This window comes from Salvelinus fontinalis, unplaced genomic scaffold (genome assembly GCF_029448725.1).
Source record: "Salvelinus fontinalis isolate EN_2023a unplaced genomic scaffold, ASM2944872v1 scaffold_1115, whole genome shotgun sequence".
NCBI classification, from domain to species: Eukaryota; Metazoa; Chordata; class Actinopteri; order Salmoniformes; family Salmonidae; genus Salvelinus; species Salvelinus fontinalis.
The window spans coordinates 30,897-51,418 of record NW_026601324.1 but is presented as its reverse complement, the minus strand read 5'-3'; the positions used below and the strand labels follow the sequence as shown (position 1 = coordinate 51,418).

General features: G+C 44.2%; 2 protein-coding genes across 6 annotated transcripts in view; both read left to right on the top strand.

The window, feature by feature from the left end:
* Window positions 1–914: 914 nt before the first annotated feature.
* Window positions 915–8,689, top strand: LOC129848698 (T-cell activation inhibitor, mitochondrial-like). Of its 5 annotated transcripts, XM_055915792.1 has the most exons (12): window positions 916–1,037; window positions 1,129–1,159; window positions 1,514–1,618; window positions 1,987–2,119; window positions 2,524–2,674; window positions 2,909–3,173; window positions 3,458–3,580; window positions 3,989–4,086; window positions 4,252–4,343; window positions 4,445–4,677; window positions 6,056–6,187; window positions 6,285–8,689. In XM_055915792.1, exons 3-12 carry the CDS (start codon window positions 1,584–1,586, stop codon window positions 6,589–6,591), a joined length of 1,569 nt encoding a protein of 522 aa, XP_055771767.1. In that variant the 5' UTR covers window positions 916–1,037; window positions 1,129–1,159; window positions 1,514–1,583; the 3' UTR covers window positions 6,592–8,689. The 5 variants fall into 5 exon arrangements, with proteins under 5 accessions (XP_055771769.1, XP_055771767.1, XP_055771766.1 ...); XM_055915791.1 differs by lacking the exon at window positions 1,129–1,159; XM_055915793.1 differs by lacking the exon at window positions 1,129–1,159 and having other exon boundaries at window positions 917–1,037; window positions 6,325–8,689.
* A 2,422-nt stretch (window positions 8,690–11,111) lies between these two features.
* LOC129848701 (E3 ubiquitin-protein ligase TRIM71-like) overlaps window positions 11,112–20,522 on the top strand; it is a 24,352-nt gene continuing 14,941 nt past the window's right edge. Inside the window, exon 1 of the mRNA XM_055915797.1 lies at window positions 11,112–12,839. Coding sequence (XP_055771772.1) covers window positions 12,096–12,839 — 744 coding nt within the window. The 5' untranslated portion in view covers window positions 11,112–12,095. The remainder of the gene's footprint in view (window positions 12,840–20,522) is intronic.

The following is a 20,522-nucleotide window of genomic DNA, read 5'->3' as shown; positions in this document are numbered from 1 at the left end:
CTCACACCTGTGTCAACGAGAGAATCACTGACATGATGTCAGCTGGTCCTTTTGTTGCAGGGCTGAAATGCAGTGGAAATGTTTTGGGGGGATTCAGTTCATTTACATGGCAAAGAGGGACTTTGCAATTAATTGCAATTCATCTGATCACTCTTCATAACATTCTGGAGTATATGCAAATTGCCATCATACAAACTGAGGCAGCAGACTTTGTGAAAATGTATATTTGTGTAATTCTCAAAAATGTTGGCCACGACTGTAGAATTTAAGTTCCCGTGCAGTAGAATTTCCAAATTCCTCTCCCAAAGACCTGCAAGCATGTCCACTACCGGTCAAAGGTTTTAGAACATCTACTCATTCAAGGGTTTTTCTTAATTTTACTATTTTCTACATTGTAGAATAATAGTGAAGACATCAAAACTATGAAATAACATATATGGCATCATGTACAAAAAGAAAAAAAAATGTTTTTTTAGCAAAAAACTGTTTCTCAAGCAATATGTTTGCTAGGACTTAGTGGTCTGAGTGGGGAGGGGGAAACCGAAAACTAGCTGTTATTGGCAGAGGTTTGGAACTGTCTTTGGTATTGGTCTATTATCTAATTTACCGCCTGATGATGTCACCATGGAAAGACGAAACTTCACCCATGCAAAACCTGCTGATTAGAAGGTCCTGTGTAGATTGTATTTTCAACCAGCAACTATCAGGAAATAACACTGATCACATTTGATCACTCTTTTACGGTGTTAGTTTCATCTGCTGTTGTTGTACAATATCATACAAAATACAGAAAAAAATAAATTTGGACTGCATTTAGAAGAGGTGCAATGATGAGCGAGATATTACTTGTAGTTTTCTAAACTCACCAGCAGAGGTCATTAAACGTCCATATCAGAGCAATCGATGCCTTAGTATAGTAGTGCGATTGCTTTTGTCTGTCTGATTTCTGTGAATGGAGCACTGGCTGACATTGGACTCAAAATCTATGTAAAAAAATCACTGCCATGCTACCAATTTTGCAATGCAGTCTTTAGAAGGTAATCTGTATTCATTAATGTTGATATATTCTGAGCCAAACACTTATCGACATGTGGCTGGTACAGTCTGAATGTGGTTACTTATTTTCAGCTCACAGCTAGCCTGCAAGGAAGCTAGCTAGGTGGGTAAACTAGCTGAACCTGTTTGTTGTTGTGATTGTCTGTTAGTTATAACAGGTCATACGATTTATTGCTCAGTTTTGTGATGGAATAAACTGAAAGAACTTGCAAGCCAGACGATTTGATAGCGTTGTTGTTTAGAGTGTTCTCCAATGTGTCCCCTTGGCCTTGCCTTAGGTTAGTCCTGTGAATGCCAGAGATACTGTAAATAAGACCTATATTTTGAGTTTGCCCAACAAACCAAGGCTTAGCTGGCTAGCTACTGCTGTAGTATAAATGCTACTAAAATCTTTATTAAGATTTGTCAGTTTGGACCAGTCAGTCAACTCATAATCTGTAACCTATTTCGTCAACAGGAGAGAATCAACAACGGTGGATGTCACAAGTCATTGATTTGATGGTGTCCAGCTAGAGCTAGCTACAGCTATGTCTGTGACCTCTCTCCTGCGAAGTGCCATGAGGTAAATAACCCACTATAGTACTTACATTATCATATTTACATCATCACCTGCACTCTGAATTGATTTTGGGAAAAGGGCCACTGTTGTTAGTGATGTCATGCATAGTTTCCAAAACTCGGTCCTGGGGCCCCCCTGGGTGCATGTTTTGTTTTTTGCCCAGGCACTACACAGCTGATTCAAACAACCAACTCATCATCAAGCTTTTACCATTTGAATCAGCTGTGTAGTGGTGCGGCAGAAACCAAAACGTGCAGGGGGGGCTGAGTTTGGGAGACCCTGATGTAATGCACAGCAGGTTCCCTTTGGACTTCATAGTGATCATGGTGACAACCCTTTATCCTCACTCTCTGGTCCACGTTGTTTTTCAGAGTGGGGAACAGACATGTTGCAACACATTTGGTCCATCAGAGAGCTCTTTCAGGGGCAGATGCTATCAATGCACTGAGACCTTTCTACTTTGCAGTGCATCCAGACTTCTTTGGCCAGCATCCCAGGGAAAGGGTGAATGATTATGTCCTGTCGTAGGCTAAAAGAGCAATAATGTCAATGTATCATAGAATTATGTCGTAGGGCCATTCCATGGTGACTTAACAATTTCCATTTAACATTTTACAGAAACACATTTACTTGAAGGACAGTGTAGATGCAGCACAAACCGTCATTCTGTTACCAAACTTTGCATCTGCACTGTTACTCAATTAAAGTTGTTTTTGTAAAATTTTCAGTGGTAATTGTTAAAAGGAGTCCTTGTGCATAGAGTTGCATGGTTTGTTTAACTTTGCATTCATTGATTTTTGTTTGACATTTTAAAGTGAAAAATATGAGCCTCAGAATCATTCTGTTATCGTGGAATTGCCAATCATTCTTTTTTATATATAATAAATTCTTTGTGTAATTCTCTTCAGGAAGTGAATGAGAATTCCCTCAAGAGACTCAATGGTTATTTGGAAAACCTTCAGAAACCGGGAACCCGCTCAGTCCAACCAACAAAGCTCACCTTTTATGTCAGGGAAATAAAGGGGAAGGAAGGCATTCAGAAGGACATCTTTCCTCCTGGTAATGTCCTTTTAGCCTGCTTAAAATGTAGACTACAGTATTGGTGTTTCTTGATCATTTGTTTTTTCATACCGTTTCCTCTGAGGGTGAGTATTATGCCTGGGTGCATTCCAAATGACACCCTATGCACCCTGGTTAAATGTAGTACATTATATAGAGAACATGGTGCCATTTGCAATTTGGATTTTTTTTCTGACTGACTACGTTTGTAATACATTTGACTACATTTCCCAGGGTTCCGTTCAGTCAGCTTCACTCTGCAGACCAAGGATGTCCTGACCACCGTAATGGACGTGTTGAAGTCCTGCAGTCTGTCCACAGAGCACATGAAGGGACTCAAGGCCAGCTCAGAGTCACCCAAGAGCCAGCAGCCGGTGGCTGGGCATGGGAACCCTTTCTACAGGCCCATCAAATGGGACAAAAGCTACTACAGCTTCACTGGCTTCAGAGACCCAGAGCAGGAGCTGGAGCAGGCCAAGAAAGTAGAGCCCACACTAAGGTACTGTATAATGACTACCTAGCCAAAGCAAACGGTAGCATCCTATGTATGTAGAATGACACATTAGACATTAGCATCGCTTTAGCTCGATCACTTTTTAACTGTCAACTCAAATTCACAGATGCATTCCGAAGACGGGTTTAAAAAGAAACATGATCTTGCTGTCTTCGTCACTGCCTGTGTACTTGCATTCTTCTAGTTGGCTTATTCCACTGCCCTGAGAGAAGTGACGTGCTCTACAAGCGAGCCATTGGTCTGTCTGAAGAGTTGTCTTTCTGCTGCAGCTTGTGGCTGAGAAACCATGAGAAGGAGGCTACGAAGAAGCAGAACGCCAGTGTCCCTCGACGGGAGGAGCTGAAGAGACTCAAGAAGGAATTGTGTCAGAAATTTGCCTTGGAAGATATCAGGTAATCATCAACACTCTGAACAACAGCTATTCCATTATGATAGAAGATGAAAACATTGGAGTTTCATTAAGTGCACCAACTCCCATGCAGATAGAAAATGATGCAGAGACACATAGTAAAAACAGAATTGTCACATGCGCCGAATACAACATGACTCTGATGCAAAGTGCTGGCCCTATGAAGTAAAGTGCATAGACCCTTCAGCTTCATAGGGTGCATGTTTGAGTTACTGTTTGACTGGGTTCTACTGGCCTGCGGTACAACAGAAGGTGGTTAATGTCATTCCAAAGTAACGTATTATCAATGTTCTGGAGACTTTGAGCCTCCTCCTGTTGTTACATCATGACTGGGGATCTCTGCTCCCACTTGAACACCTGGTCTGAGGACAATACCTCCTTCCTCCTGCAGGTGGCATCGCAGCTGGGGAGTGACTCACAGATGCTGTCAGCTCCAGAGTCTGAGCCGTCTCTCCCAGCAGAACCCTGAGGCTGTGCTCAACCTGCGAGGTATACACACCTGGAAGAGTCAATAAGGGTCTTTATGTCTTAAGAGTGGGCTTGAATTGTTCTATTCTGTTGACATTTTGAAAGATGTCCTGACTGACAGAGAATGATGAGTGAATTAAAATTATGTATGGTAAATTACTTTATGCATTCCTTATTTTCTTTTAGGACACACTATAATATTCACTGACCAATCAGGGATGAATGCCTCGGGTCACGTGATGCTGGGAACAATGGATGTTCATCACCAATGGACAAAAGTAAGGCACATGTTACATTTCAGATGGAAAAGTTACCAGTCTTTTTTATTTTCCTGTTGCTCATGTTCCGTGTTTGTTTGTGTGTTGTACATGTGTCCTAGCTGTTTGTGAGTCTCCCCAGCTACCGTAGCCTGCTCCAGCAGACAGAGTGGCTGAAGGAGAGGATCAGCCATGTGTTGGGAGGTATTCAGGTAATTAACATAGAGAGACTGGGACCTGTACAGCCTATAGAGGAACACTGCAGCATCCTCAACACCTTCCATAAGAGACTACTGTCCCGACGCCTAGCCCTGCATCCCAGGAGCCTGCAAGGCCTGGCCATGACCCTGGAGAAGTAAGAGACTCTTCCTTATCCACCCACGCCACAGACATGTACCCTACTGTCTACCATGTACCTGACTGTCTACCATGTACCAGAAGTCTACCAGTGGGCCAAAATACTCTGTTTATGCAGCACATTGCTGTTCAAGGGTGTGATTTTGATGCTACTGTAATACCAGTCTGTAGAGTGGGGGTCCCCAATTACACTGAACAAAAATATAAACGCAACATGCAACAATTTCAATGGTTTTACTGAGTTCATATCAGGAAATCAGTCAATTGAAATAAATGTATTAGGCCCTAATCTATGGATTTCACATGACTGGGCAGGGGCACAGTCATGGGTGGGCTTGGGAGGGCATAGGCCCACCCACTGGAGAGCCAGGTCCAGCCAATCAGAATGAGTTTTTCCCCGCAAAAGGGCTTTATTAATTACAGACAAAAATACTCCAGTTTCATCAGCTGTCCAGGTGGATGGTGCATGTGTGTGAAGATGCCGGATGTGGAGGTCCTGGCCTGGTGTGGTTACACGTGGTCTGCGGTTGTGAGGCCAGTTGGACATACTGCCAAATTCTCTAAAATGACATTAGCAGTTTATGGTAGAGAAATGAACATTCAGTTACCTTGCAACACCTCTGGTGGACATTCCTGCAGTCAGCATGCCAGTTGCATGCTCCCTCAACTTGAAACATCTGTGGCATTGTGTTGTGTGACAAAACTGCAAATGTTATTGTCCCCAGCACAAGGTGCACTTGTGTAATGATCATGCTGTTTAATCAGTTTCTTAATATTCCACACCTGTCAGGTGGATGGATTATCTTGGCAAAAGAGAAATGCTTACTAACAGGGATGTAAACAAATGTGTGCACAACATTTTAGAGAAATAAGCTTTTTGTTCATATGGAACATTTTCTGGAATCTTATTTCATCTCCTGAAACATGGGGCCAACACTTTACATGTTGTGTTTGCATTTTTGTTCAGTTTACATTTAGTCGTGAGCCGACTTTTCCTGATGGCCGGGGGGCCGGAACATAGTTATAAATGATTTGGATCCAAAACAGATATAGTATTTGACAAAAGCAGAATCATTTCAAACATTGATTACATTGGGATAGGATCACATAAGCCTCGCTCTAAATGTGTGGGAATACTTGGGAACAGATTTCCTAAATTAAAATCACGTTGAGCAAATTTCTTGGTGATTTTAGTCTTTTATGTCCAACAACAACAATTCCCCAAAACTTTTTTTATTATTATTGATTTATTTTGCTCAGAGAACTTGGAGGGCCAAATGAAATCACCGGCGGGCTGCCTATAGGGGAACCCTGGTGTAGAGGCATGTGAGAGATTCCCCGGCCACTGATGATGTACCTGTGGTGTTTTGCCCCAGTGACCGCTCCAGCCCCAGCCTGCATGAGATGGGTCACTTCGTCATCCCAGCCACCTGTGAGCCTAGCAGACTACAGACTTTCCTCCAGAGCATGGCCTGGGAGGCCCGACAACGAATCAAACACAGGAACCAGTGAGTGTCTCTGTCAACCGTGTCTTCCTGCCCTCCTACTTCCTACATGTCTGTGTACATTGTTGTATTGATTATCCCTCTGTCTGTGTGTGGCTAGGCGAGCTCTGTGTGTGACTCTGACCTGTGTCCGTCCCCAGGCTGCAGGCGGAGGAGGAGGAGGTACTGCTCCACTGCCTGGAGGGTCTGGCCCTGAGGAATCTGTCCAAGGAGCCCAGTGTCAGACACAACCAGATGATCCCCTGCTGCAGGCGGTTGCTGGAGGAACGCTCCCCACTCATGGAGGGCCTCCGGGTGGAGGTCTCCCACTTCTACTCTGTGTTGCAGGACGGGGACTTGTGCATCCCCTGGGACTGGAAGGGCTGAGGGCACAGGGACAGGGGACATGCTGCAGCACGCCTGGTTGAACCAGACTGAATGTTGTGCTCACCATGTCTACCACCAGGCTACACTGCAGCTGCCACACAGAGAAACAAACCAACCAACTCTCACAAGGTCAACCACGTTATCCTTCTACTGGAGAGCACAGATAAACAGACATACTCTTTTCACACTATCGTGCTGAACCAGGGCCCGGTTTCCCAAAAGCATCTGAAGGCTGAGTTCATAGTTAGAACCTTTGTAGGAGCATCGTTAGATCTCTGAACTGTTTTCCAAAGCCGTCCTTACTAAAGTTGCACTTGAAAACGCGTGTTATTTACCGCCTGCCTCAGATCACTCCTAGAACAGCTAGTGTTATTTTTCCCTTCCACTAAACATAGAATCAAGATGCTTATCTGTCTCTCTGTGACCGCTGATAACTTCACAATGATGTTGACTACAAATATAAAGTTGCCAATGTCTATGCAATTATTAGAAACAACCAAAGGATAAAATTATGCTTAAATGAAAACCTATATGACTGCATTCAGATATGAATAGCCTTCCTACCTACAGTATAGTCTACATAGGCCTATATTTCAAATAGTTGTATTTATCTATTTGGCTACCGTCTGTAATTTATGCCTCTATATTTCATGATGTGTAAAATCATGATTTAGTGCATTTATTATAGGGTAAGCATTAGAATAAGCCGTCTCAATATTTGCAGTCGTACTAGCTGATCTGTCGTCAGTATTGTGGAATAATTATAATTTTAAGGTAAGATATTAATGAAGAAAACTGACCCGAGAGCAGTGATCCGTTTCTTTCAATCTTGTCAGTATCGACACACTTAGTGGACGTTCTGTCTGCGTGGCGGTATATCTTCGGCCGTTGTAGGAAAGATGAATCGTTAAAACACTCGTAAGCCTAAATTCCATTCCATCGATATCGGGAAACCAGGCCCAGTACTGTGTTGGCTTGGATACGTTCTTTTCATAATGTCCTTTCCAGCACGTTCCCGTAACTATAGGATGCGTGACCAGACTAGCGCAGCTCAGCTTGATTTAGTAGTCTGAAAAGATTTGGTCAGAGCAGGCTGGTGCAATAGTTAGTTTGTATTAACCAACAAGAAGGTCTAGTATCTTGAAGTCAGTCAGTGTTCAGGAGGGTGTGCGAGTGAAGAAACTAACACAGGTAATAGTATGAATATTTTCATTAGGGGTGTATGAGGGAAAACAATAAGATGTTCGTTAATGTAGTACAGTAGCGCTTTTTATTGATTGTGTTATTTTAATGAATATGTTGGAGTATTATTTCCGAGACCATCAACGAAGACAACAATAGCACTTATTCAAATCTATTACACTTGACTTTAAACTGTACAGAAACACACTTTGCTGTCACAAAAGAAGAGCTAAGAGAAGAAATGGCTCGGTATTACAAACTGTCTCATACGATGATCGGACGGGAGACGTCCTATACTGCTGCAGTGTTTAAACTCTCCACTAGATGGAGTGCTCTCACTAAACTCAGTATGGGGTTCATTGGTTTTTGTAATGATGTAAATTCTTCTGAGTGAGATTTGATGTTCTCGTGTTTCTCAGACTAGGATTGTGGATTTAGGATCAGTTTGACCTTTTAGATCACAATAAAAAAACATTACATGGACAGGGGAGACCTGATTTCTAGATCTGATGTTTTTGATACGTAGAACCTATGGTCAGTGGTCTACTGTAGGTTGACCTCGACTGAAATGGACAACTGCTACTAGAAGAAGCGCTATAGTACTGGAAGTGGATCCCACCGCATTGATGCAGCTCTCGGGCAACGGGACAGTCAAATGGAATGGAGACTTTATACTGCAAGATCAAGTAATACTAACTGTATTTTGCATCAGTTACCTGACTAGCTAGAATACTGTTGAGACAACTGGGAACAATAATGCTTAATATGTTTATTTTTACCTCTTGTTAAATTTAACACAACCAAGACCACAGAATAAAGACCTGATCAAATAAAGTGAGTGATTTCAAGCGTTGGGAGAAGATGGATAATTTATTTCATCTAATATAATTTAGAGATGCTAAATGACGAATGAAAAATGTGTATGACTATTGCTGGATTAACACTATTATCAACATTCTTGTTTGTTTGCCATTGTCCTTCACAAAGTGTGTTGTAACTTGTTGCAGAGCTGACTGACTCCATCCCAAATCAGCTCTGTGCTGAACGGTTGTCAAAAGCCAATTTGATCCAAACACACCCATACATAAACCTACATGAACATGTGGATGTCTCTCTCACTCTCCCAGAGTGATAAATGTGTGTTGAATTAGACGATATGAAGTCCCTTCCTCCTCTGTACACTGAGCCAGAACTATAGAGATAGATCATGTGTTCTTTATTTAAATCAGTGGTCAGAACAGCCTCTTCAAAGAAACAACAGATCATAGATCCACCATCACCTGTCTGCCTGTCGGTCTGACCGTTCAGCTCCGAGATTCAGGGCCTGTAAAAAGTAGTGCACTAGGGAATAGGGTGCCATTTGGGATGGACCCTGAGGCAGGGTGGGATGGATATTAGCAGAGTAATTCCTAGCTTTTTAGGAGACATTAATAGACAGGGGAGGTTGTGTCCCGCCTGGCATGGGGTTGGCCTTCTAGCAGTGCTAGTGTTAGTCATCCTGCCTCTTCATTGTGCAGGATATGGGTTTGGTTGGTTTATGGCAAGCTGATCCTGATCGGCCACTTCCTCCTAGTTAGAGAGGAACCCCCTCTGAGTTTGAGTGTTGCCATAAAGCCATGGAGGTCATGACGCTGAATCAGACTGTTTTGAAACAGGAAAGCCTTTAATGATTTATACCTGAGCTCCCGCTGTTGTTGCCATACCTCCCCTGATCTAATGTAGTCAGGGTACCAGTCTTTAGAACTAACATTCCACGCCTTCACACTCTTGTCTTTGGCAAATGACAGGAGTGGCAAGGAGTCGAATGTTATAACTGAACAGAGACAGCAACCAGGCGTTCTAACGCACTGTTCCATACTGCTTCTGCTCTAATGCGTTTTCACAGACGTGGGAGGGGAGCGTTCACTATCAATTACCCCATTTGATCATGACGAGGCGGCGACCTGACCAGCGTTTGGCCCTCTTGTGACTGTGGTAAAGGTTTTAATCAAGTGCAATACATTTGGCCATTATTCTGTAAAATAACAAGGGCCATCAATATCTTGAATGTCAAATGAAAAGTAATGGGAAGACAAACATGCTACCGTTCCTGTTATTAGGTTGCTGGGAAACTAACTTCAATGTCCCTGGCTACTTCAAAGTAGATCATATTTTTTGTTCTGAACTGAATGTTTCTGATCACTCTACTCTCTTTCCCAGCGTCATCTTGCTTCCTTTTGTAACCAGAAAATACATCCTGGCATTATGATCATAACATTCAGTTCAGAACCAGAAATATGATCTACTTTGAAGTAGCCAGGGACATTCAAGTTATTTTCCCAGCAACCTAAATAACAGGAAAGGTAGCATTGTTATCCACCCGTGACTTTTGATTTGACATTCAGATATTGATTGGGGCTTGAAAGAGTATTACTGGTGTTCATGTGATTCCCATGTTTTATGTTTCCCAGTCTTTCACAGATTGTATTTACAAGTTTAATATGACTCAGGGAAGGGAGACATCCATGTTAGAAGTCGACACCGTGTCTACCCCGTCCATCAACACAAGTGCGGTGGAACTGTCCTCTTGGTCTAATGGTTAAGATTGGTTGGTTGGTTCCTCCCGTGGGAGACTCGGGTTCAGATCTCGGCTGGTTAGACGGACAACCAAGTGGTCTTTGGCCATTTCCAACACTGACGCTTCTTGACTCTTTCTTTTCATAGTGCCCCAGTCCTAGTAGCCTACACTCTTGGGTTTTTCCTCTGAGCAGGATTGGGCGGGGCCAGCTCCTTATCCAGGACTGGATAATGGGGTCAGAGCTCTGTCACTCAGGTGGGAATCCCACTGCTTATTTTGGACTGCTAACATGTAAAGGATAAACCTCACTGGGGTTCTCCTGTCCTGGCAGGCATGAGTAAGCATTGCTTGTCAGTCTGAGACAGGATGAATGGATACAATCATGATCAGTCATTTATTTGTTCACATTCAAAGTGGACATTATAGTTGTTTAAATAAAACGTTAACATTAGGCTACTTACTGCAGTTTAAATACAAATGATTTAGTTTTTAGTTGTTTTAAATACACAAGCCAGAGAGAACGATTGATTTAGTTTGCCTGGTACCATGGAACCAATGGAATAGTCTCAAAAGTGTCAAATTAAATTAAAGCCACAGTCTATAATTTTTTTCCACGAATGTAAATATTGAAATAGCTCCCTTGTTTTTGCACAACTGGTGTTTGAGGTCTACGCCACGACATATTGCATACTATATTGTAACATTTCCAATTCAAATGTTACTGTTAAAATGGCATCAATAGGGCGACGCTAGTATGTAACTGCCCAGCCCCGCTGTCCAACAAAGTCCTGGAGTCACCTTCCGTGTGATGAAACGGAAGTATGCTCACGGCTGTAGGATTAGAGACATTCAGGGCATTTTCGAGAAACTCACGTCTTGCAGTTTACATGGCACATAATACACATATATAGTAAAACCTACGTTGTACCTCTTGATATTTTGCGCGTGCACAAGGACACGGGCGCAAATGAACACATTCCATGGAACGCTTCATTGCACGGAACGAATGGATTAATTCTGCGCTGGCGGATGGTCAAGGGAAGCCAGTGGAAAACGCTGTACATTTGATCTCAAGAAAGTGCAGCCTTTTATTAAAGCACAACGAATGCATCTCAGAGAGCATTTCGTTCAGAGAAGGTATCATAGAGTAGCAAATCCATTTTGGGAGACTGTTCAGCAACTGTTTGGCTATTTGATCTTATGCGCGCAAGTATCGAGCTAACTTATTACATCAAATGGATTCATTATTTAATGGCTTTCAACAGTCTCTGTTTGATGCGCATGGTTGGCTACATTTGAAAGAGTCGTGATGGTGGATTATAATAATTGGACGGAGACTTACTGTTAAAACACGTTTGTGCGTAATTGAACAGAGGAATTGATAACGAAAACCGGCAGTGGCCCTTCTCTGTGCTTGGGGAGAATCGGAGTGGGGGACACGCAGCCGATTCCACAATATTGGTTTCTTCCCCGCAGCATTGACGTAAACAAGAACATACAACTCTGTAATATTAAGTTATAATTACTCTCAAATCTCAATACGCAAAACACGTCAAATATGAATTATGTATGCAAATAAGGACGACCTGAAGTTTGTTCTATTCCAAAGAGTTTTCATTGACGTTGACTGCCATTCCAATTTCCTTCAAACACACGTCCTTCACCCGCAGACCTATTTCATCAGTTACACATTTTATTTGGTGTCAGTGAGTGGATACCATTTTTGCACAATAGGAGCAACATTTAATAGAACCATTTAATCTATTATATCGTCATTGCATCTATTTACAAAGGCAACCGTAGGCTATGTCTAAATGCGGGTTTAAAGACCCCTATTCCAAAGCAGTCGTGCAAATGGCTTCCTTCCCTGACTCCGACTTGAAGACATGCCCCCTATGCAAAGAACTGTGCTGCTCCTCTGCTCCGCTCTCCTCCAACTCTTCTACCTCCTCGTCTTCGTCTCATACCTCAACTAGCTCATCTACCTCATCCTTCAGAAGGCTCCACGTCCTCCCATGCCTCCATGCCTTCTGCAGGCAGTGTCTGGAGGGCCAGCGGAACCCCGGAGACCCCTTGACACTCCGGTGCCCGACTTGTGAGCGAAAGGTTCTAATGCCCGTATCAGGAGTAGATGCCTTGCCCTCGTCAAACTTTTTATTTAGCAACATGTTGGATGCCGTGGTAAATTCGTCTGAGGAGCAAATCAACAATACTGTTAGCAGCAGGGACAACAACTTTTCTCACAGACACAGCAGAGAGCCCCTGTGCAGCTCTTGCAACGAGGGCAACCCCGCTACTTCTCACTGCCGAGACTGCCAGGAGGACCTTTGTAACAACTGTGTATGGGCACATCAGAGGGTCCGGCTTACCAAAGACCATTTCATTGATAGACTAGTGGAGAGTCTGTTTCACCAACACCTGGGGAACCGAACCAACAACTCTAACAACATTCCTACTGCCACTCTGAGCCGGTCCTCCTTCCAGTCAAGCTACTCTCTGCTGCCGTTCTTTCAGGACAGGCTGAGTTTCTGCCGGGAGCATGACAATGCGGTAAGTTTCTCCATCTGAGTCAACTGCAGTAATGTTGTTTAATATCATCATGAGATCGCCCCCATCCTCCCATATCCTCTGTCTGACCCACCACCTCTTCAAAGCTTAACGTGGGTTTGAGTGTTATTGGACACCTCTTCAAAGCTTAACGTGGGTTTGAGTGTTATTGTACACCTCTTCAAAGCTTAACGTGGGTTTGGGTGTTATTGGACACCTCTTCAAAGCTTAACGTGGGTTTGAGTGTTATTGGACACCTCTTCAAAGCTTAACGTGGGTTTGAGTGTTATTGGACACCTCTTCAAAGCTTAACGTGGGTTTGGGTGTTATTGGACACCTCTTCAAAGCCTAACGTGGGTTTGAGTGTTATTGGACACCTCTTCAAAGCTTAAAGTGGGTTTGAGTGTTATTGGACACCTCTTCAAAGCTTAACGTGGGTTTGAGTGTTATTGGACACCTCTTCAAAGCTTAAAGTGGGTTTGAGTGTTATTGGACACCTCTTCAAAGCTTAACGTGGGTTTGAGTGTTATTGGACACCTCTTCAAAGCTTAACGTGGGTTTGAGTGTTATTGGACACCTCTTCAAAGCTTAACGTGGGTTTGAGTGTTATTGGACACCTCTCCAAAGCTTAACGTGGGTTTGAGTATTATTGGACACCTCTTCAAAGCTTAACGTGGGTTTGAGTGTTATTGGACACCTCTTCAAAGCTTAACGTGGGTTTGAGTGTTATTGGACACCTCTTCAGAGCTTAACGTGGGTTTGAGTGTTATTGGACACCTCTTCAAAGCTTAACGTGGGTTTGAGTGTTATTGGACACCTCTTCAGAGCTTAACGTGGGTTTGAGTGTTATTGGACACCTCTTCAAAGCTTAACGTGGGTTTGAGTGTTATTGGACACCTCTTCAAAGCTTAACGTGGGTTTGAGTATTATTGAACAAACTCAAATGGGATCTACCATTTGGGCTTGACAGTCCATACCAATATCACAGTCTCATAACACCAATATCACAGTCTCAGTCTCATAACACCAATTTTACAGTCTCATAACACCAATATCAGTCTTATAACATCAATTTCACAGTCTCATAACACCAATTTCACAGTCTCATAACACCAATTTCACAGTCTCATAACACCAATTTCACAGTCTCATAACACCAATTTCACAGTCTCATAACACCAATTTCACAGTCTCATAATATCAATATCACAGTCTCATAACATCAATATCACAGTCTTATAACACCAATATCACAGTCCTATAACATCAATTTCACAGTCTCATAACACCAATTTCACAGTCTCGGTCTCATAATACCAATGTCATGGATAAATAATATATTATATAAATGTACATTTGGAGAGTAGTTGGAGCAGTGTCTCTGCTGGGGTGTACTTGGACTAAGCAGCAGTGCAGTCCCTCACTCCTGTCCATTGTCTGACGTCACTACTAGGCGTCATTCTGACGTCACTACTAGGTGCCATTCTGACGTCACTAGGCGCCATTCTAACGCAGTTGCCAGGAGCCAGTGCAGACGTGAGACAATACACTCCTGTCCTGACTCCGGTGCAGACAGTGTGGCATAGGAGTGCATGCTCCCAATAGAGAAGCATACAGGAAGCCTTTACTCAGTGGAAGGCCAGTCGGAATGTCATGACGTTAGCCTTCAGCAGAGCAGTCATCTGGGAGACATGTTGAGGATGGGACTACACACACATTCTCTCTGTATTCCCACGCCCCCACAGACACACTTTCTATTTGTTCTACCCATTCACCCTCTTGTCTACCAATTCTCTACAGTCTCTGGTGAGAACGTTGAATGTTACAGAGAACACTAACACCAGGTCAGTGAGATGGTTGAACATTCCTGCCTTGTAGTGGGGCAAAGCCAAAGAAATCCAGCATCTGAATAGCCTTGACAACAAGGAGGTTGAGTTGAAGTTGGCCACCTCAGACATAGTGTGCATCCCAAATGGCACCCTATTCCCTAAATAGTCCACTACTTTTGACCAGGGCCCATAGGGTGGACATAGTTTTGGTTAGATTTTTTTTTATCCCCCCCCCCCCCCCGCCAGACGCTTGAGTAGAAACTCAACTCACTACAATACCTTATGTAACTTATTGTCTAAAAAACAGTTTCCCTTTTCTAGTTGTGAATGGCCTTGTGTCAGAACTAGTAGGAGACCTATATGCATTCAATGTTTAAGCTGAGAGAATGTTGTGCCCTCTCTCTCTCTGTGTGTTGACTTTGATTCCAACAGTAGGTCACAAGGTGGAAGGGACGGACGCCCGTCACTGCATTGTTGCTGTTGTCTGTTTTCTCCCTCAGGCTTGGGGTCAGGGGTTACGAGGGCGGGGCCACACTGGTTGCCATGTGGTGACGGTGTAGAACGTTCAGTAAAGACTCACCTAACCCAAACCTTTTTGTAGATTACATTAGGATAGGAAGACTTGATTATTCTAAAATGAGGAAATGTGAACGTTGCTGGTATGTTTAGGCCTTGAATCATTTGGATAGCCAACCTAGTTTGCTGTGCAGCTTAATGACATGTTAGAGGAATGCATCTAACTCATCCTCTAATCAACAGGACAATAAGAGGTTAGTGGTTAGAAGAGAAGCCTTTTGCATGATGACACTCCCAGCCTGTCACTAACCAGTTTAGTCTCTGTCTGTAACTCTCATCTAGTGGCACGACGATCTGATGAGACACTGCTACAGGCTAGGTTAATGTGTTTTCAGATATTGTCTCAGTCACTGAAATAAAAGCCACTGTTGTTGCCGTTATTGACAACACTGACAGCTATGAACATTCAGTCAATGATTCCACAGTACATTAGACAGTTAACTGTGGGGAAGAGGGGGGGGGGGGGCGAGTAGTGCCGTCTCTCATTGACTACACAGGAGGCTGCTGAGGGGAGAACGGCTCATAATAACGGCTGGAATAGAATAGTATTGAACACCAGGAAACCATGGGTCTGATGTGTTTTATACCATTCCATGTATTCCTATCTAGCCATTACTATGAGACTGTCCTCCTCAATTAAGGTGCGAGCTGCCGCCTGTGATTGACTACCATCGCTACTACCAGTGCAGTGAACTCGTAAGGAATCTTGTCTGGTTTATAATTCTGTCTAGCTGGGGATATCCTGTGTGAACCAACCCGAAAAGCCTCCCCGTCAGTCACTATGTTATTATTCTATTTCACTTCTTCTTCCTCCCTGTGCCTTTCTTTTTCAGTTTCAACCCATTTCATGTGAGAGAGGAGCCCCTCCCGGTGCTTTAATATTGAATCTGGCAGCTAGGGGCACAAACTTAAAACAATCCCACTGCCCTGGCCCAGCCCCGGCTTAGCCCCGGCCCAGCCCCGGCCCAGCCCCGGCTTAGCCCCGGCCCAGCCCCAGCTTAGCCCCGGCCCAGCTTAGGATGTAACCAGAGAGAGAGGGGTTCCTCTAATGGGGGTTCCTTTCCTCCTATGGTAGGACCAGACCTTCATCAGGAATGTGGACCGGTCTTCATTAGGGCTGAGGGGGGAGGCCTGACTGGCAGTATTACTAATGTACCTCTTATGTAACAGAATTAGAAGCCAGACAGAAGAACTGGAGATCTGTTGTTTTATTCCCATGGAAAGTTATCTCTCTAATGTAGCTCTATTCCTCCTAGTTCAGCTGCTTCTGAAGGTGGATGAACTTTGCAGATGTAGTCCATATTGATTAGTTCTAGACCAAACCTTTAATACAGTTTAAAGTTCTACACATGCACAACCATTGCATTGGCAGGATTCAGGTCTTTTAATAAAAGGAATTGTACATCTTTTCTCTCCATGACTGTAAATCTCTGTGTTGAAGAGACTTTGAAAATAGTTTTAACTTGACAGAGTGGACGTTTGGTTTCCCTGCTGGTCCTACAAGGCGGCAGACATCAGCAGACATTGCATTAACGATGGGGCCCAGCCTTCTCATTGGGAATATGAAAACATTGTCTAGCCAAAATAACTCTGTTTATACGTCCCAGATGGCACCCTATTCCCTAGATAGGGGTCGGGTCAAAAGTAGTGCACTAAAGTAAAGTAGTGAACTATGAAGGGAATAGGGTGCCATTTGGAACGTAGACTCTGTGTTGCCATAAAGCAGGCAGCACGGCCGGCGAGTCAGTGGAACATATGTCTGAACATTTAATGCTGTTGTATGAAGAAGACAGATGGAGCAGTCAGTCCAGGGAAGTAAAGAAAGCAGTTGGAATGGTCTGCAGATTGTGTTTCTGATGAACAGTGGAAAGTAGAAGGGTGATTCACTCAGTGTGGGTCACGTTTTTTCTTCTGCTGAGTCTAGATTTGAGTACAGATTGTTGTTTGAAACAGAATGGGTGTACACACAGTCACAGCTGTGTGGAAGTGTTGGACACATCGATCAGTGTAGAGCTTGTCAAAGAGAGATGTGTTTTTGTTTTGACCGCCAGGTCTCTGTTTTGGCTCTGGAACGTCCGGGTACTGGAGTGGACATTCTGTTCAGACACTTCCCTTTAGTTGGGTAGTTCCTTCACTCTTCCATTAACCAGGGGGCTCATATGGGTGGGTGGTGGGGGGGGCTGTAGGGTAGTTCAGCAGATGCAGGTCTGGCTGCCCCCCCACCCCCCTCCCACACGCACAGCTCACATGGAAGCGCTTTTATCATTTTATATACAAGAAATGTCTGGCATGGCATCAAGCAGCTCTCTCTCTGGGATGGGATGGAAGCCCTATTCCTAGACAGCGATGGGCTCCGAAACGTCTCATGTGTTCTGGCTCATGGTCAGTCCATGAGGAGGCACAGTTCTTTATTAGGTTTCTGAAATTCTGGGAACTTCCCCAAAAACTTTTCCAGAAATCCTGGTTGGAAGATCAGTGGAATCGGGAGGGAATAAGCAGGAAATCTAGGAACGCTCCAAACAGGAATGTAGAAAAACCTGTGAGTTTCGGTAAAGTTCCAGGAATTTAGCAACCCTAGTGTATCAGAACTGGAGGCCATCTACACACAGAACAACTTGGTGTATTGCTTGTAGTGTTCTATTGTAGAGGCTGAGCCATAGAGATCAAGTCGTACATGTTACTGGAAGAACACTCAAACCAACAAACAAATCAAATACTATTTTATTTGTCACATACACATGGTTAGCAGATGTTATTTTTCACATACACATGGTTAGAAGATGTTATTTGTCACATACACATTTACATTTTAGTCATTTAGCAGACGCTCTTATCCAGAGCGACTTACAGTAGAGTGCAGATATTTTATAACATTTTTTTTTACATACTGAGACAAGGATATCCCTACCGGCCGAAACCTCCCTAACCCGGACGACGCTATGCCAATTGTGCGTCGCCCCACGGACCTCCCGGTTGCGGCCGGCTGCGACAGAGCCTGGGCGCGAACCCAGAGACTCTGGTGGCGCAGCTAGCACTGCAATGCAGTGCCCTAGACCATTGCGCCACCACTGCATGGTTAGCAGATGTTATTCCGAGTGTAGCGAAATGCTTGTGCTTCTAGTTCCGACCATGCAGTAATATCTAACAAGTAATCTAACAATTTCACAACAACCTTATACACACAAGTGTAGAGGAATGAGTAAGAATATGTACATATGGCCAAACGGCGTAGGCAAGATGCAGTAGATGGTATAGAGTACAGTATATACATATGAGATGAGTAATGTAGGGTATGTAAACATTATATAAAGTGCCATTGTTTAAAGTGGCTAGTGATACATTTATTACATCCAATTTGTTATTATTAAAGTGGCTAGAAATGAGTCTGTTGGCAGCAGCCACTCAATGTTAGTGATGGCTGTTTAACAGTCTGATGGCCTTGAGATAGAAGCTGTTTTTCAGTCTCTCGGTCCCTGCTTTGATGCACCTGTACTGACCTCGCCTTCTGGATGATAGCGGGGTGAACAGGCAGTGGCTCGGGTGGTTTTTGTCCTTGATGATCTTTTTGGCCTTCCTGTGACATCGGGTGGTGTAGGTGTCCTAGAGGGCAGGTAGTTTGCCCCCGGTGATGCGTTGTGCAGACCTCACTACCCTCTGGAGAGCCTTACGGTTGTGGGCAGAGCAGTTGACGTACCAGGCGGTGATACAGCCTGACAGGATGGTCTCGATTGTGCATCTGTAAAGGTTTGTGAGTGTTTTTGGTGACAAGCTGAATTTCTTCAGCCTCCTGAGGTTGAAGAGGCGCTGCTGCGCCTTCTTCACCACGCTGTCTGTGTGGGTGGACCATTTCAGTTTGTCTGTGATGTGTACGCCGAGGAACTTAAAACGTTCCACCTTTTCCACTACTGTCCCGTTGATGTGGATAGGGGGCTGCTCCCTCTGCTGTTTCCTGAAGTCCACAATCATCTCCTTTGTTTTGTTGACATTGAGTGTGAGGTTATTTTCCTGACACCACACTCCGATGGCCCTCACCTCCTCCTTGTAGGCCGTCTCGTCGTTGTTGGTAATCAAGCCTACCACTGTAGTGTCATCTGCAAACTTGATGATTGAGTTGGAGGCGTGCATGGCCACGCAGTCATGGGTGAACAGGGAGTACAGGAGAGGGCTGAGAACACACCCTTGTGTGGCCCCAGTGTTGAAGATCAGCGGGGTGGAGATGCTGTTTCCTACTCTCACCACCTGGGGGCGGCCCGTCAGGAAGTCCAGGACCCAGTTGCACAGGGCGGGGTCGAGACCCAGGGCTTAATGATGAGTTTGGAGGGTACTATGGTGTTAAATGCTGAGCTGTAGTCGATGAACAGCATTCATACATAGGCATTCCTCTTGTCCAGATGGATTAGGGCAGTGTGATTGCACACTGCTGGACAGAGCGGTACACACTCAGTCATGGTTCTCTCCGTCTCTCTCTCTCTCTCAGCTGATATTGCCACCCTATTTGTCTTGATACGGTGGTCTTGCACATGGTTTTCAGCCTGGCTCTGTGTGTGTGTGTGCAGCGCTGTGCACGTGTGACTTCTGGGAAACCGGATTAGCACGGACAGGGCACCCTCGGGTTGTGTTAATCTGTATGCTCCATGCTCCGTGTGTGTTTTACATCAGCCCTGTATGGGAATTCTGGGACGTTGCATTATTCAATAGATCTACAGGCTAGTGAGGAAACAACAACTTAGTTGAATTTACTGTCTGAGATTCTGATGAATCATAATTCCAGATGTTTTCTGATTTGTTTGTTTTTGAAGTCCACCATCCCAGGGAATGGTTTGACTGTCCCCTTTTCTTCACTTCAGACACATGAAATACCATAACATGGACTTGAACGTGATAACAGCTCTGTCCTGTTCCACAGAAGTTCAAGTGCATCCTGACTTTGGTTCCTTTTACCCCAGCTTTGGGTTGTCTTTGGCCACTTCTGTTGGCAGTTTGGTGTTTAAAGGCCCCTCTATTCCTCCCCCCGCCCTCTGTGATGCTGATAGATACAGGATCACAACCTCTGGTACAATAACACAACACCAGGACTGTAACGGTCATGGAATTTTGGATGACTGTAATTGGCCAGCCAAATGACCGCGGTCACCGTAATAGCCGTTTTGAATAACAAACATGCATTATTTTGGCTGCCATGTTTGTCCTCTCCTCTGCTGTTCTGACCTGGGGGCTGAAGACATCAGCAGCTTCAGTTAGGCTGGCTGCTAGCCCAAACCCAACGAGTGAGCTCGCAAAC